The 16391-nt window shown below is 40.5% G+C and overlaps 1 protein-coding gene across 5 annotated transcripts in view; it reads left to right on the top strand.

The window, feature by feature from the left end:
* Positions 1-16391, top strand: part of ARHGAP26 (Rho GTPase activating protein 26) — a 445382-nt gene that overhangs the window by 132695 nt on the left and 296296 nt on the right. For all 5 annotated transcript variants that reach the window (XM_082725247.1, XM_082725249.1, XM_082725248.1 and 2 more), the window contains 3 exons: positions 1423-1552; positions 5321-5421; positions 11200-11294. In XM_082725247.1, the coding sequence (XP_082581373.1) occupies positions 1423-1552; positions 5321-5421; positions 11200-11294 (326 nt within the window). The remainder of the gene's footprint in view (positions 1-1422; positions 1553-5320; positions 5422-11199; positions 11295-16391) is intronic.

Below are 16391 nucleotides of genomic sequence, written 5' to 3'. Positions count from 1 at the left end.
TTCTGTGCATCTAGCTACTTGGCCACAAGAGACCTTGGAGGGTGTTCAGGGGTTGGGGGTGGGGCATACATGCTGGCCTCCACTCAAAGGATATGATCTTGTTCAACTTTCAATAATGCTCACAGGAAATCCAAGTCAGAGCCTTTTACTCTGTCTCCTTCCCCAAATATTAATCAGTGGGACCTTTTGGTGCTCAGAATTGTACTAAGGGTCTTTGGTTAGCAGTTCCTGATCTCAAGCCCCTGATTCACTGTGTGGCTGGCTATATTAGTCTGCATGTTGTCTTTGTCTCCAGATGATGCTGTGTAGAAAGGAAACCCAAGTGTTGCCTTGTGAGTTGTATTGCATGGGTTTAGAAGCCTGAAGCTTGCCCTGCCATGGTTTTCTGTGTTGTTTCGGAAAACAGGAAGTTGCAGAGGACAAGGTTTCACAAAGCATGGCTTCCCCTTAGGCCAGCTTCCTCAGAAGGTAGACTCAGAAGTGGAGGGTTACATGTAGCAGGTTTACAGGGGAGTAACATCAGCAAAATCACCTGTGTGAGAGAGGACAGCAGACCCTTGCAGGAGAAGTTTAGCTATGAGGCCTCAGTCAATGCCCTGGGGTGTCCTGGAGCTGATACGGACCTTCACAGTGGCCTCAATAGAAGCAAGGGTACCAGACTTTGGGCCCCTTCCCCTTTTGCCCTAGCCTTGACTAGTCATGGTGTGCAGGTTATACTGGGGGAAAGGAGTTGCCTTGAGTGAGGAAGCTCCCTTTTTTTTTTTTTTTTAAAGATTTTATTTATTTATTTGACAGACAAAGATCACAAGCAGGCAGATAGGCAGGCAGAGAGAGAGAGAGGAGGAAGCAGGCTCGCTGCTGAGCAGAGAGCCCGATGCGGGACTCGATCCCAGGACCCTGGGATCATGACCTGAGCCGAAGGCAGAGGCTTAACCCTCTGAGCCATCCAGGCGCCCAGGAAGCTCCCTTTTTGAGGAGGGAACCACCTATGAACCATCAGCAAGTGGCATTCCTGCAGTTGGAGAAATAAGTCCCTCTGTTTTGAAAGCCAGCCACATAGTGAAGCAGGACCTTGGGGACCATTTTTTGAACTATCTGAATCAGGGTCCCTTGGGATGCTTGTTTAAAATACACATTTCTAGGTCCAGAGGTAATAAATTAATCTTCAGGGGACGAGGCCTGGACATTTGTATTTTCTCCACATTCTCCAGGTGACTTTGATGGTCTTGACAGTTTGAGAGTCATTCTGGTATAGGACTTTAAGGTCAAAAGGTAGGTCTTGAAAGTGAATATTTGCCTAATTCCTAGGTGGTTGAATGTTCCTTACCTGGTTTTAGGTTTCCATAGGTTGATGTTATAAATTGTTAGAGATGGGAACAAGGTTTCCTTTCTTTGATTTAAATAAAATGCCTTTCATCCTAGACAAGAAATCGCTTCGAAGGCACCAGGTCAGAAGTGGAATCACTGATGAAAAAGATGAAGGAGAACCCCCTTGAGCACAAGACCATCAGTCCCTACACCATGGAAGGGTACCTATACGTTCAGGAGAAACGTGAGTGCCAATAGCTTGGCATGCCTTTTACCCAGGAGGTAGAGGGTATAGTTAGTAGTGCCTAACCTAGAGCACAGCTTCTATAAATATAGATTTGGGTGAATGAGAGTAGTTGATAGTTGATAGTTGAGTTTTTTAAGGGAAAGGTATCCAAAGGTCTTGTCTACCTCCTCATGATGGGTTCTATTTTCTTTGTAACTGGAAATTCCCTCGGGAACCTGGAATTCACTGAGGCTCTGTGGTGGTGTTTTTTCTCTGTAGTGTCACACTTGACATGTCTGCACCCTTAGCATGGCTTTGTCTCTCACACTCTTGGTATAGAGGCTCTGGAAGGGCCTTGCATGCTTGACCTTATCGTATGTTAGCAGTCATATCCTTGGGTGGAGTTATTATGGAGTGAATTTGTTCCATTAAATACTTGTTTCAGCAGGGACCAAACAGTCATGACTTAGGCCCTCTCCCCACTTTATTTAGTTGCTGTCATTTCAACACTTAAATTTTATGAGTAGAAATAGAAACTCACTCTGAGAGGTAGGAAGAGAAACCCATTGTCCTGCCCATGAGATGTCAAGGAAAGAAACACCAGGTGCTGCTCACCTAGCCTTCTCTGTGATGACTCAGACTACTGTGCAAGGCCTGGGGAAAGGCTTTTTAATAGGGCTGTGCTATGAGGGTAGCACTTCCAGACTTAGCTCATAGAGTGCTAGTGATAGAAGAAAGTCAATTTTTTTTTTTCTTTAATGGACAGTTCTCCTAATCTTCCATTCCTCCTTTTTTAGTTGGATGTGTTACTCCTCCCAGATTTTTGTGGGTTTCGTACTCTTTACTGTCCTTTTGTTGATTCAGGGCAAGGCAAATGTCTTCATTCCTAGAAGCTTACTAATGGAACAAAACACTTGATTTCAGTGATTATTCTAGCTAGTGATTGCTCAAAAGTTTGCTTGGCCCCAAAATTGTTGCCTTGTGACAAGTGGGGTTTGAGGTTGGACGCATTGGTTATCTTGAGGGGTTTTATTCCCTTTATTCTTACAAGGATGAGCTTGTTGAGGTTTGTAAGAAGTGGAAGGTACTGTAGTATTGGGTTTTCTGTAAGCCTCAATGTAAGATGTTAACTTTTTTGCCTAATGAGAAGATCCAGCCCAAAAAGTTTAAGGTTAACTTGAATATAGTTCAGAGTCCACTTACAATACTTAATTTGTTAATATTATTCACTTACATATATAAAATCTGCACTCACATTAATAATCCAATTTTATTCAAATACTTCATGTGCCTTTTAAAACATGAATGTCTTGATTATCATTAAAACAAGATTTTAACTCTCAAACCTCTGAGTCTAGAGCATATCAATGGGATATAGCTCTTTCTATTTGAAAGTTTTGGTAACTTATTGCTTAGAATAATTTGAACCTTGAATAAAAAATTGCAAGAAGAGTATAATGAACATCCATATGCTCTTTATCTAGATGCATGAATTTTTACAATTTTTCCACAATTAAAGAGTTTTTTCTTTTTCCGGGTATGTATGTAGTCACATAACAGTCACAGAGACATACACACATTGCCATTTTTTCTGAATCCTTTTGGAACAGATTCCATACTCCATGCTCCTTTTCTTTAGTGTGTATTTTCCAAAAATAAGAATATTATTTTTATGTAACCACAGTATAGTTACTGTATCTAGCAAATTTAACATTAATAAGGTACTTAATGTAAATGACAGTTCATATTCCAGTTTGTCAGTTGTCCCAGTAATGCCCTCATAAAGCATTTTCTTTTCCTTCTGTCTAGAAAGGATTTCGTACTGCATTTACTTGTCATGATCTACTCTGTAATAATTCTTCAGCTTTTCTTTGTCCTTCATGACGTTGACATTTTTGAAGAGAATAAGCCAGTTCATTTCTAGAATTTTCTTTAGTGTGGGTTTGTCTCATGTTTCCCAATGATTAGATTCAGTTTAGGGATCCCTTGTCAAGTCTTACAAAAGTAATATTTGTGTTCTTCTCTGGGTACCACATCTAGTGGCAAAGAAAGGCTGTCTGCCCCTCACTGGTGATATTAATTTTGGTCACTCAGTCAAAGTATCATTTAGTTTATCCACTGTACAGTCAAGATTCTTCCCTTGTAGCTCATTAACAGTCTATGGGGAGACCCTTTAAGACTATATCTTTCTCAACAGGTTTTGTCCCCGCCTAGAGTTAGCATCCACTGGCAGTTCTTGCCTAAAAGGATAGTTACTGTGATGGTTGCAAAATGGCGGTTTCTCAGCTGTGTAACTCCTCCATGTTTATTAGTTGCCATTTAGTGTACTGCAACGAGGCGACTGCCCTCCCTCTCCTCGTTCTCTTCTTTCCCATCCATCCATCCATCCATCCATCCATCCATCTTTTTGTTTTCAGGATGGAATTAAGGTATTTCTGTTATTCAGTAGGCTAAATCCAAATCCAGTATTATCCTTATTTCTTTGGCTAATCAAATGGTTTAAGATACAGAACTTGAGGAATCTTTGTGTTGTGCTGTCCTTGGATTTTTTTCTCTGAGCCACAAAAATAAATTAGAATGGTTGGTATTTTTGTCTTTGATGCTTCAATGTAAATACTTACTATGTTGCTTTTTACATTTTTAGTTTCCTAAGTGCTATTCAACACTTGCTATGAGCACTGAAACCCTGAAAAAGAGCTACAAAATCTTTATTAAATCTCCTATTACTACTTAAAAACAAACAAACAAAAAAAAAACACCCAGAAAACATTTCTGTGTTGTGATCTCTGTGAGCATCTAAGGCAATGAAATGATTGAGGGCCTTGGAAGGTTATAATGCTGATTATCCCTTCTTTCCCTAATGATATTTTATTATTCAAAATAAGGTAATTTGGGGCTGCCTGGGTGGCTCAGTGAGTTAAGCCTCTGCCTTCAGCTCAGGTCATGATCTCAGGGTCCTGGGATCAAGTCCCACATTGGGCTCTCCGGTAGGCAGGGAGCCTGCTTCCTCCTCCTTCTCTCTCTCTCTCTCTCTGCTTGCCTCTCTGCCTACTTGTGATCTCTCTCTGTCAAATAAATAAAATCTTAAAAAAAAAAACAAGGTAATTTGCCAACCACCAGGTAAAATCAGAGACTGTTAGGATTTGACTGAAGGGCATTCTTCCTCTTCCCTGAGGGATAATACTGAGGGACAGACTCCTTAGATTACATTTGGCTATTTATAGTTACTTCCATTTACATCTCTGTGTCAGAGTTTGCCTGTCTGCTTTTCAGATCATCTTGACTTTTGCTAAAGTACAGATTAGGGGTTTGGCAGTAGGTCAGAACCCCTGTATGTCTTTGCAGAGAGTTGCAGAGCAGCTGTGTGGGAAGCATGAAGTCATCATGCCAGATGGGAACAGTGACAGGCACTTCGAGGAGCTTTTCTGTGTTCTTTCTTCAGTCATCTTACTCCTGTCAGGGAAGAAAGGAAACTTCAAGTGGAGATTGATGATGGGAAAGTGAATTAATTTCCCCAGGGAACCTCTACTTCCCTTGTATTTTAAGACCCATTGGATCTTGCATTTAGTGGGAAACAGTTTTCCTTGGTCCCTGGGGAAAGCTTGGGGTCACTTCCATTTCCAGCCTGTGGGATCAGATTTCTGCCTATTCCAGTCTAGCTGGTGGAGACTATATTGCCCCGAGAAATGGTTTAAGGGTAGGTGAGCATTGTGGGTTATGGGTTGTGTGTGTTTCCAGTATGCTTTCGACACATAGAGATGTTTCATGGGAAATCCTACCTTGCAGGTCACTTTGGAACCTCTTGGGTGAAGCACTACTGTACATATCAACGGGATTCCAAACAAATTACCATGGTACCATTTGACCAAAAATCAGGAGGAAAGGGGGTGAGTTCATGTTTAAAATTTCATGCTTGATTTGCTTGGCTAAATAGGAAGGTTATAATGCGTATGTATAGCAACACCTTCATTGTGTCATTGTCATTTTCTTTTCTTGTTTTTAAGTTTTTTTTTTTTTTTTTAACTGAAGTATCATTAGCATGCAGTATTACATTTGGTTTTAGGTATACAATATAATGATTCAACAATTATATACATTACTCAGTGCTCATCACAGTACGTGTGCTCTTAAACTCCTTCATCTATTCCACTCAGCCCCTACTCACCTTCCCTCTGGTAACCACCAGTTTGTTCTCTATTTTTAAGAGTCAGTTTTTTTGTCCATCTGTTGTTTTTTTTTTTTTTTTTTTTGGTTCATTTGTTTCTTAAACTGCACACGTAAATGAAATCATATGGTATTTGTCTAACTCTGTCTGACCTATTTCAGTAAGCATTATACCCTCTAGGTCCATCTATGTTGTTGCAAGTGGGAATACGTCATTGTTTTTCATGGCTGAGTAATATTTCTTTTTATATCCCTGTTTCATTCTTTTGCATGTGACTCTTTTCCCAGCACTATTTGTTAAAGAGACTGTGTTTTCTTCATTGTATATTCTTGCCTCCTTTGTTATAGATTAATAGATCATATAGATAGGGGTTTATCTGTGGATTCTCTATCCTGTACCATGGAGGTATATATCTCTTTTTGTGCCAGAACCATACAGTTTTGATCACTGCAGCTTTATTAATTAGTTAATTAATTTGACAGACAGAGATCACAAGCAGACAGAGAGGCAGGCAGAGAGAGAGAGAGAGAGAGGAGGAAGCAGGCTCCCTGCCGAGCAGAGAGCCCAATGCGGGGATGGATCCCAGTATCCCGGGATCATGACCTGAGCTGAAGGCAGAGGCTTTAACCCACTGAGGCCCCCAGGTGCCCCATCACTGTAGCTTTGTAGTATATCTGGAAATCTGGGATTGTGGTACCTCCAACTTTGTTCTTCTTTCTCAAGATTGCTTTGCTGTAATTTTCCCACTTTTATACAATAATTTCAGGAGGAATAGTAGACAGTAATTATAGCAGTAATTAGACAGTAATTATAGCAAAGCGAATATTCTTAGCTTAAAGTTCTTTTAAGAACTACAACTAAGAAGGATTCTGGTATTTCATAAATATACATTACTAAGTATGTCAAATGTGTTTAGATGCTAGAGATCCCTGGGTGGCTTTGTCCTATGAAATTGATGGATGTCACTCTTACTTGATGCAAAGAGGGCTGCCAGCTATCGTGTAGGTGTCCCGATTATCTGTTGCTGTATAACAGATCACCGAAAAACTTAACTCTTTTTTCCTAAAGATTTTATTTATTTATGTATTTGAGAGAGAAAGCATGAGCTGGGGGAGAGGGGAAGAGGCAAGGGGAGATGCAGTGAGAAAGGCAGAGGGAGAGGGACAAGCAGACTCCCCACTGAGCAAGGAGCCTGACTCAGGGCTCCATCCCAGGACTTGGAGATCATGACCTGAGCTAAAGTTAGAGGCTTAACTGACCGAGCAACCCAGGTGCCCAAACTTAGCAATTTTTGAAACAACACCAGTCATTTTAGTATTTCTCACAGTTTCTGTGGGTCAGGAATTGGGCAAGCATTTGGATGGGTGCTTTGGGCTCAGGGTTTCTCAGGGGCTTCCAATCAGATGGTGGTAGGAGCTGGAGCAGTGAGGGTTTGAAGTCACTAGAAACTGGTCAGTGATGATTTTGTTTTTCTCCTGATTTTGTTCCTCCCCTTCCCTCTCTCCTCCCTGCTCTGTATTGTCTCAGGGTCTGTCCATCTCGTTTCTCAGTGGAAGATTGGTTGGGTTTTCTCATAGCATGGTGGCCTCAGGGCAGCTACAGATGTCAAGAGTGAATATTCCAGCAAAGAAAGCGGAGACTGCCTGTAGCCTTATAAGTCAAACAGCCTTCCTTTTGCTCTGTTGTTTGAAGCTCACCCAAGCCCATCCAGTTTCATGGGGAGAGCATGCAGACCAGCCCCTTAATGGGAAGGATATTACAGACACATGGTATGAAGAATGTTAGGATAGAAATACTCTTGCAGCCGGCTCTGTCCATATAGGCCCTGCTGTCACTGTGCCTTTTTCTTTTCCTCTGGGCTCCCTAGCTGTAGCCTGAGTGCATTTCCTCTTGTGGTAATGTGTCTTTTCTCTCTGGCTGCTCTTAATGTCTTCATTTTTTTCTTTTTGGTTTCTACATTTCATAATGATGGTCCCATTTTTTTTTTTCATGCTTTTGTTCTTGGGAATGTGGGGCCTTACTGTATTTGGAGATTGGTGTCTTTTAGTAACTTTGGGAGATTCTTATCATTTATAATTTTGAATCTTGCCTCCTCTCCATGTCTCCTGGGCATAACTCCTTTGGGAGATAGCTAACTATTTTTAACAGAAACATTTATATTTTTCATCTGTCTGTATTTCTGGATTCCATTCTACATAATTTCCTTGATTCTATGTTTAAATAATTTTTAAGCTGTGTCTAATATGTTGATGAATTAGTCCCCAATAAGTATTCCATCTCTGGTTCTCTCTGTGGCACACTGTGGTGTGGTATGTTGGGTTTGTGAGGGCATTACAGAGGGGCAGGCATTGCAGAGGCTAAGAACACCAGCTTTGAAATTAGACTGCCCAGCTCAGTAATGTTAGATGCATCTGTCATTACCGTTGGCTACTCTATCAGACTCCCCCCTTAGTCTGTACCACTTCCAATTTTTCTTCCTTGCTTTTTTTTTTTTTACTTAGGCCACAGTACCAGAATTTATCAGCATCTCTTTCCCTTCCATGTATTAAAGAAGAATATACCAAAGCTCTTTTAATATTTTAAGAGTGGAGTAATGTCAGGAAAACAACATTGTTCAAATATAGAAACAAAGAAATTAAGGAGTCGGAAGAGATATTAAACATTAATCACTGGGTATTCCCTAGTTTTTAAACAATGGAAATAAGAGTTAGACTTGCTCCCCTGGGTTGAGCCATTGTCCTTTTCCAATCTGTCTTTCTAGAAATGAGCATCCCTAAATTATTCTCTCACACTCTTTATTTTGGGACTTTTGACCTTGTGGTTTCCTAAATCTTCAAAGAAGAACTTTTTTCTGTTTGGTCTTATCCCACTGAGAAGTGGATGTGTGGAACTCCCACATTTTCTGTGAATTAACAGTAAACACCTCACTGGGTTGTTAAGAAGTTTGTATGAATTAGTATATATACTCTTAGAAGAGAGCTTGACACACAATGAGTTCTAAATTAGGAGTTTAATAGTACAATAATTAATTTTCCTAATAATTCCTTAAATTTATTTTCTATTTTTCCAAGTCCACGTATTGTCCTATATTATCCTGTTAATCCAGTTTTCTCCTTCATAGAGGAGGAAATCGAGGTCTCTAGAGAGAAAAAGTGATTTATAAAGCCATACAACTGGTGAGTTACAGTGCCAGTACTCAGACCCTGATTCTGGAGTGTGCATCTCCTGAATCGAAGGTGGCTGCTCCTAATAATAGTAACAATAATAACAGAAAAATATATAAAATAATGGCTGTCCTTGACATCACTCTATTTCCTCAGCTTTAGGGTGGAGGGAAGTGGAAGACTGACTGTCTGGAGGTGATGTCATCTTGGTTTGTACGGGAGAATCATTTGACATCTTTACATATGATATATGTGTTTGTACAAAGCTCTCCTAGTAAGTGGAGGTAGACTTAACATAGGTAATAGGATGGATTTTTTTTCCCCCTAACATGCTTTTTCACTTCACTTTCCTTCACTTTGCTGTCCATTTCATTCGGATTATTTTCCTGTAAAAGTACCTGCTTTTCTCTTAACTTCAGGCAAGGGTATGTGAGCAGATTTGTTCTACCATCTTGGAGATCAGACTGCCTGTGGCGAAAGAGAATTCTCCTGTATCCTAGCTTCTGAGATGAGGCAGCTCTCTCTGTGTGAGGTCTGGAGCAGTCCAAAGCTGACCTTGTCCCTTCCCTTGCTTAAAACCCTTCATTATTTTCCCCATGCTCTCAGGTTGATGGATCATAATGTGTATGATTTGGCTCTTGATTCCCTCAGACTCTTTCATACCAGTTTGCCTTTCACTCTGGGATTGAACCATACTAGCTGGCTTTCGATTCCTCCCAGGCTCCATGGACCCTGATCACAGGACCTTTCCACCTGCTATTCTCCACCTCCTAAAAAACACAGTAGATGTAAAGCTGGTGAATATAAACCATCTCTCGCTAGGTCTTCTGTGTTTTGTGTGGTATTTTGACTAGGGGGTGGTTAAGTTTTACCATAGGAAGTCACGTTTCCTAGTTCAACAAATTAGGCAAGTTTACTAGTTTTCCCCCTTGTTTAGAGAAAAAGATTGGCAAAGGCAAGAGAAACAGGAACCCTACATTCTTATATGGGGAAAAAGAGAAGAAATCAGGGACAGAAACCCTTATGTTTTTAGGCAATAAAAGAGCACTATGTGATGAAAGTGTTGGATTCCTTTGTATGAAAGGATACTACTCAGCAGTGAAAAGAAACAAACTCTTGATTTGCACAACACATGTGAATTGCAAAAGAATTGTGCCAAGTCAAAAAAGTCAGAAATAAAAGGGCACATATGTGTGATTCCATTTATATGAAATGATAGAATATGCTAACTAATCTGTATGACAAGAAAGCAGATTCACTATTTGCCTGAGGGTAGACAGGGTGGAGAGATGGAATTCAACAGATAAGGAAACTTCTGGGGGTGATGGAAATGTTCATTAGCTTGATTGTGGTCTTGATTTCTGGAGAGATACAGAAGTTAAAAACTCAAAAATTGACATGTACAATTTATTATACATTATATACACCTGTGAAGGTGTTAAGAACTTGTTTATTGAACATCTGTTCTGTTCCAGGGCTTATATGGGCTCTGGGAACACAGGAATCAGCAAGAACAGACACAGTCCCGGCCCTCAGGGAGCTTCAGTCTAAGGAGGAGGGAGACATGATTGGAATCATCGCCCTCATCAATGGACAGTTCTAGCTACAGTTAGTGCTGTGTGAAAGATGAAGTTCATGGTGCTATATGAACATGTCTTGGGATATTTGACCTGGTCCAGAAAGGCCTTCCTGAAAAAGTGAAGGCAGTGAAACACAGAAACTCAGAGTCAGGAGATCTGCAGGTCATCTGGTTTAACCCTTATCAGCCCTGCAAATTAGGAGTGCCTGGGTTGCTCAGTCATGTAAAAAAATCTCACTTTTTTACATTAAAAATACTTGGTTTTGGCTCAGGTCATGGTCTTAGGGTCATGAGATTGAGTCCCCCATCAGGCACTGTGCTCAGTGAGGAAACTGCTTGTCCCTTTCCCTTCCCCTTTGACTCCCCCCTGCCCATCCCTCTGCTTTTGCACTCCTGTTCTCCCTCAAATAAATAAATAAAATTTTAAATACCCACAAATTAAACCTGTTGCAAACATTGCCAACAAGAGTTGATGTAGCATGGGTTGATGCTTATCGTTATGATATTCTAGAACCAAATTAAAACAAGAGATATTTGGCTCAAAGTCAAACTTGGTTTACAGGTTTTAGCTGTGTGAGGCTCGTGGGTGAGGGAAGGTTTTTGGTCAACATTCCACCTTCCTGTGTGTTATGAACACTCAGGCTTGAGAAGATGGGTGATCACTCTGGTTGATGTGGTGTGTTTGTGGTATGCTGGAGAGGCACATAGCATAGCCTGTGGTCAGGCCTCATTTTGATAGTCTCTATGCTCCCAACAGGGAGAAGATGAATCTGTCACCCTGAAATCCTGCACCCGGCGGAAAACAGACTCTATCGAGAAGAGGTTTTGCTTTGACGTAGAAGCAGTAGACAGGTGAGTAGCAGTCACACTTTGCTCAGGAGCAGATATTACGGGGATTTTTATTAGGATTATTTGGATTTTTTTACCTTTTCCATTCAGTCAGAGCTTTTCTGTCCTCTGATCCCCCACCACCCCTCCTCTTCCAAATACTCACTTTAGAATAGACCTCAGGCCAGTTGCTAGTCTGTAAGGATTAGCATAGCTTCTCCTGTCTTGTAGGTTCAGTACTGAGCCTCTGGTTTGGTTTGCTTTAACATTAGGGCTTTCCTGAGAAGTAATGTTTGTTATCTTAGGAGGTGGAGTAGATGTTTAAAGAAAACTGTTCAGCATGATTATATGAGCTATTTGAGATTTTTTTACATTAAAAATACTTATTTTTTTTAAATTTAAAAAATGGTCTGAAAGGAATCAGGTAAAATGAACGATGGAACAAGTTGTACTCAGTTAAAAAAAGATAGCTTTTAGTTGTAGCATTTTACCTACCACTGTGTGTATATGCCCAGGAAAGGCAGCAAACCACTTGTAAAATCACTTTTTGTAGAGGGAGCTCTGTGTTGTAGTCCTCAATATTTATGGAGTCTCATTAAGTTGTGCCATTTCATGGTGTTAAGCTAGTTTGACAACGTTCCAATTCTTTGAAACACTTTACTTGGCAACAGGTTAATTCCTTGAGTGAAAGCCACGTGCTAAGCTTTTTTGTGCTATCTGTTCAAGATCAACAGTGCCAGCCTTAAAGATCCTTAAATCTCAACCCGATTCTCCTATAATGCCATTTCTCCCCTTTATTTAACCCCCCCCCCCCCCCCCATTTTGTGAAGTCAGTACTTCTGTCCTTTCTGGGACATTTACTTAGGGCCACTTTTTCCGGACTCTAGAAGATGGAGAGACTGAGTGCCTTCTGTGGTGTTGGCATGTTTGGGATGCTTTCTAATGCCCTCTTGTCTCCCTGCAGTGTGGCTGCTGGGGGCTGCTCGAGCTCCTGTGAAGGGAGCATGCACTTTTGCTTTAATCAGAAGTTCATGGAAACTACCTCATCTCTTCAGCATTTAATCATTATACCTTGGACTCTCAAGTTAGGTAGCCGGGCCCTAAATTTGGACTTTGCTGCTTCATAGCCATGTGACTTTTTGCTATTACTACTTAATCACTTAGGGCCTTGATTTCCTTATCTGGAAAATGAAGCTAGTAATAGTACTTAGTTCCTAGAATTGTAAGGATTTAAGGAGATAATCCACGTAAAATGCTTGGCAGGGAGGCAAATAATAAACGCTCAGCAAGTGTTAGCTGTTATTTGTTAATTAGCTTGTCCCGACGTTCACCAGACTTGATTATTTTATAAGGTTAGACTCTGAATGATGAGAAGTAAACTAATTTATAAAGAAAAGAGTACTCCAGGTCTTCACTGTGTTTGGGGATGTGGGAGGGTAATAGGGAAAGGGTGCATGAGGACATAAGCTGAACTATGGTAGCATAGGGGAATTTCATAGGGTCTTCTTCACACTGAAATTGGTTATTCTTGATTTTAAACAAATCCTAACTCAGGATACTCTAAGCACCTGTATGCGTCTCTGTTCTCAGTATGGAATCTAAGGGAATTCACATTGTTGGCATCCATGAAAGAGGTGGAGAAGACACATATGTTTAAAAGCAGAGTTAGTTGTTTGCTGTTTGTCAACTGTTTCTAGAGACTATCATCTCTTTGGTTATTTGGAAGAAGGTGTGCCTCATGTTGCAGCTGTCCCTTATTTGAAAACCAGCTCAGAAATGATTTCTGAAACTGAATTATTTCCTGTTTTCTTCCTCAGAAGTTTTCCCAGAAGTTTTAGAGAGTTGCTTTTTAGGCAATTAAAACTCAACGTGGTGCCTCTGTCTCATTTCCACCTCACGAGTACTTCCTACCATCTTTCCCCTTGATTATAACCTAAAAGCTTTGTATGTCCCAATTATAAGCTGAAGGCAAATGTGTCACATAGAACATACTGAGTGGGTTTGGGAAGTGGATTTCTCCTAAGTTCTGTCTCTGGTTCCCTGGGGATGACGGGAGGGGGTTTTTAGTCTGGGTTCAGAAAGAGGCTGCTAAATTTCCTCTTAGGAAGCAGGAGGTGAGTAGCTAGTTCTGTTGTATTGCTTATATTTTAAATTTTCTGTATATGTGGTGTTAGGACACCTTAATCCCCTTCTGAGCCAGCTAATTCTTAGAGATAGCAAAGGGCACAGCCAGGAGCGTGCCATTGATAGGCAAATTAACCAACTCAGAGCCAGGCTTCCTCCACTGAAACCCTTAATCCCCAAGAGGCAATATTTCTTTGCTTTAATTATCTGAGGTTCAGGTACCAGGCAAGGAGGGCCACTCCTATAGTTTAGAGCTCCCTGAAATTATTCAAACTAGCGGATCAATTGTTGACCCTGATGTGCTTTGCCTTTCCCTTGGAAACTCCAACAGGAACCACCAGCTAGGCTGTGCCCTCATTACTCTTAACAAGTAGCCCTGTGGCTGCTGGCTCTTTCCCATATGGCCCTGTTAGGTATGCCATGCATGCATCCTGTTTCTAGGACCTGGGAGTTTAAGAAACTTTGTTTTCTGAGCTTGAGCATCTTCTGTGTCTCTTGACTTTTACTTAAAATAACATAGAACATATATGAAAAACTTCTCTGTTTTTTAATATAGGTCATTATCTTTGATCTCAAAGATTAGGTTATAGTTGGGCAGCATTTTTCCTTATCTGTCTCCTGTTTTGACTTAGTGTCTTTCTGCATTTTTCTTACCCATCCAGGAAGGGACTAAGGAGAGAAGGAAAAACATTTCCATGGGTTCATTGGCAACATTCCTGGGAACTATGCCCAGAGTTCTCTCCTCTGGAAGATTCCTTACACACCTTGGTTTTTTCCCCAGTGTGCTTTAGCAAGGAGTTGATTCCCACTGCTTTTCCAATGAGGTATTCTCCTGATACCTCAGCTGTACCTGAATGGCTAGAGAGGTGGAAGGACAAAATGCAAGTTTAGCACTTAGGAAATGTGGAAGTAAAAGGGAAATTGTTCTCTTTATAAATGTTTATGTAGCGGCTATTAGTGTTTTACTCTATTAAGGTACACATGCACGTGAAAGTAGTATTTTTTTACTTAAAATATATGACATAGTGGGTTTTTAGGATTATTCTGAATACTTGTATCTTTTAGACTTAGTGCTGATATTTTATGTTTGTGTTTTTTTTTTTTTTTTAAACAGAGGCTATAGCTTTTAGGAAGTGATATTCCAGCCGGTCAATATTTTTCAGTTTATTACGTCAGCATGTCTGACTGTGTGGTGAGAAATACCTGCACTCAGCATCGATGGGGTGCTCATTAGAACTACAGCTTCCTGGCCCCTGCCCCAGACCTACACAGTCCTTCTGACCCTCCTGGAGAGAGACTATGAAATCCACTTTTGGAATAAGCTCTTCATTTGTCCTTTATTCTCACTAATAATGGATGCAGTAAACACCACGCCTATCACAATACAGATTTTTCAGGGTATGAAAATGTTTCCTTACTAAAAACACTGTGACTAGGAATGACAGTAAAACAAAACAGAACCCCCCCCCCCCCCAAAAAAAAACGAGGCTTCTTTATGAAGGAGCTTAAATCTTACCCTTATGGAGGAGAAGAATATAGTAGAAGAGGTAATTTCCAACCTCTCATAAGAGATGACCAGGAAAAAAGCAACAGCAGCAACCATGGTAAAATTCACTTTTTAAGCTAAAGGTGGAAGAGTGGTGAGGGATCTAGCAGTAAGAGAACACTCTGTAGAAGCTGAATGCTCTTCATACATTCTCATGTTATCCTCACTACAGTCTAGGGGGACTGTGCTCCAGTTAATTCACATTACTGGTGAGGAATCTGTAGTTCAGAGGTGTGAGTCTTCCCCAGGGCTCAGGAGGGATTTGAACCGAGGTGCATGGGCACTCACTGCAGGGCACCTTGCTGCCGCAAACTGAGGATATGTTAGAAACGTTTCCAGCGTTAAGCGCAGGGCTGTCATTTCTTAGGTTTCAGGGATACCACTGAGTGTTCAACTTGCTAGATGTGAAATCTAAGAAATGCTTTCTCATTATACTCACTTGCACATGGCATCATAAACAAATGGATGCAAAGCTGCAAACTAGCTTCTGTTCTTATATTTACTGCCTTGTGACCTCCAGAAGATCCTCACATGGCTAACAGTTTAAAGAGGCAGTACAGAAGAGCACAGGCACATTGCACACAGGTGTCCCACGAATGCTGTGTTTTTTGGGGGGTACATCTCTTCTCCCTGTTATTTTTAAGGTGACACTCATTTCTCTCTCTCTAGAGAGACTAGCATGAGTCAGAAAGCAACGGGGTATTTATCACTTATTTCATTGTATGACAATGCATTGCTGTTAATTTATTCTTCCTGAAATGCTGATGAGAAGGGGTTAAGCTCTGACATTTATGTCCTAAAGGAAGAAGTGTCGTGATTCTTTGACCCAGGAACAAGCTGGGAATAAAATTAACTGTTAATTCAGAGGTATGAGATTTAGATCCATAGTTCTTGAACTTTATGTCTGAGGTTCTCTGTAAACTGAATACAATTCAGAAATCTACTTTTAATTCTTATATCTAATTGCTTTTCTTTTGGTATATCAACTAGGCCTATCGTCTCTTCTCAGTATCTTACAGCCTTCTATAGTAACTTCACATAATTTCCTAATCCCACATATTCACATCTTATCTGTCCCTTATTCTCCAGTGCCTTTCTTCGATTCCTTTTCTCAAAACTAGTTTTAGGGGAGGTTCAGACCTGAGAATTTGTTGAAGACCCCTGGTCTGTTCTGAGTAAATATATCATAGGCTGATGTTTTCATATCTTTCCTTCAAAAGGATTTTGTTGTTACCAACATTGAAAAGTTAACATTAGTAGAAACTCTTGTGTCTTTCTTCAATTCCAAAGTGAAAGGTTGTTTAGGTCAAGATATCTTGTCCATTAAATTGATGTGATACTGCTTTGAATTTGTCTTCTGTTTTTGTTTTTAATTCCATTTCAGGACTCTAGCATTAAGACTATTGTAAGGCTTTAAATGAGTGTGTATGACTTGCAGTAGTTGTAGGATG

The sequence above is a fragment of the Mustela nivalis genome (genome assembly GCF_964662115.1).
Source record: "Mustela nivalis genome assembly, chromosome: 3".
NCBI lineage: Eukaryota > Metazoa > Chordata > Mammalia > Carnivora > Mustelidae > Mustela > Mustela nivalis.
Note: the sequence above shows the minus strand (reverse complement) of the source record. Positions and strands in the feature narration are given on the sequence as shown.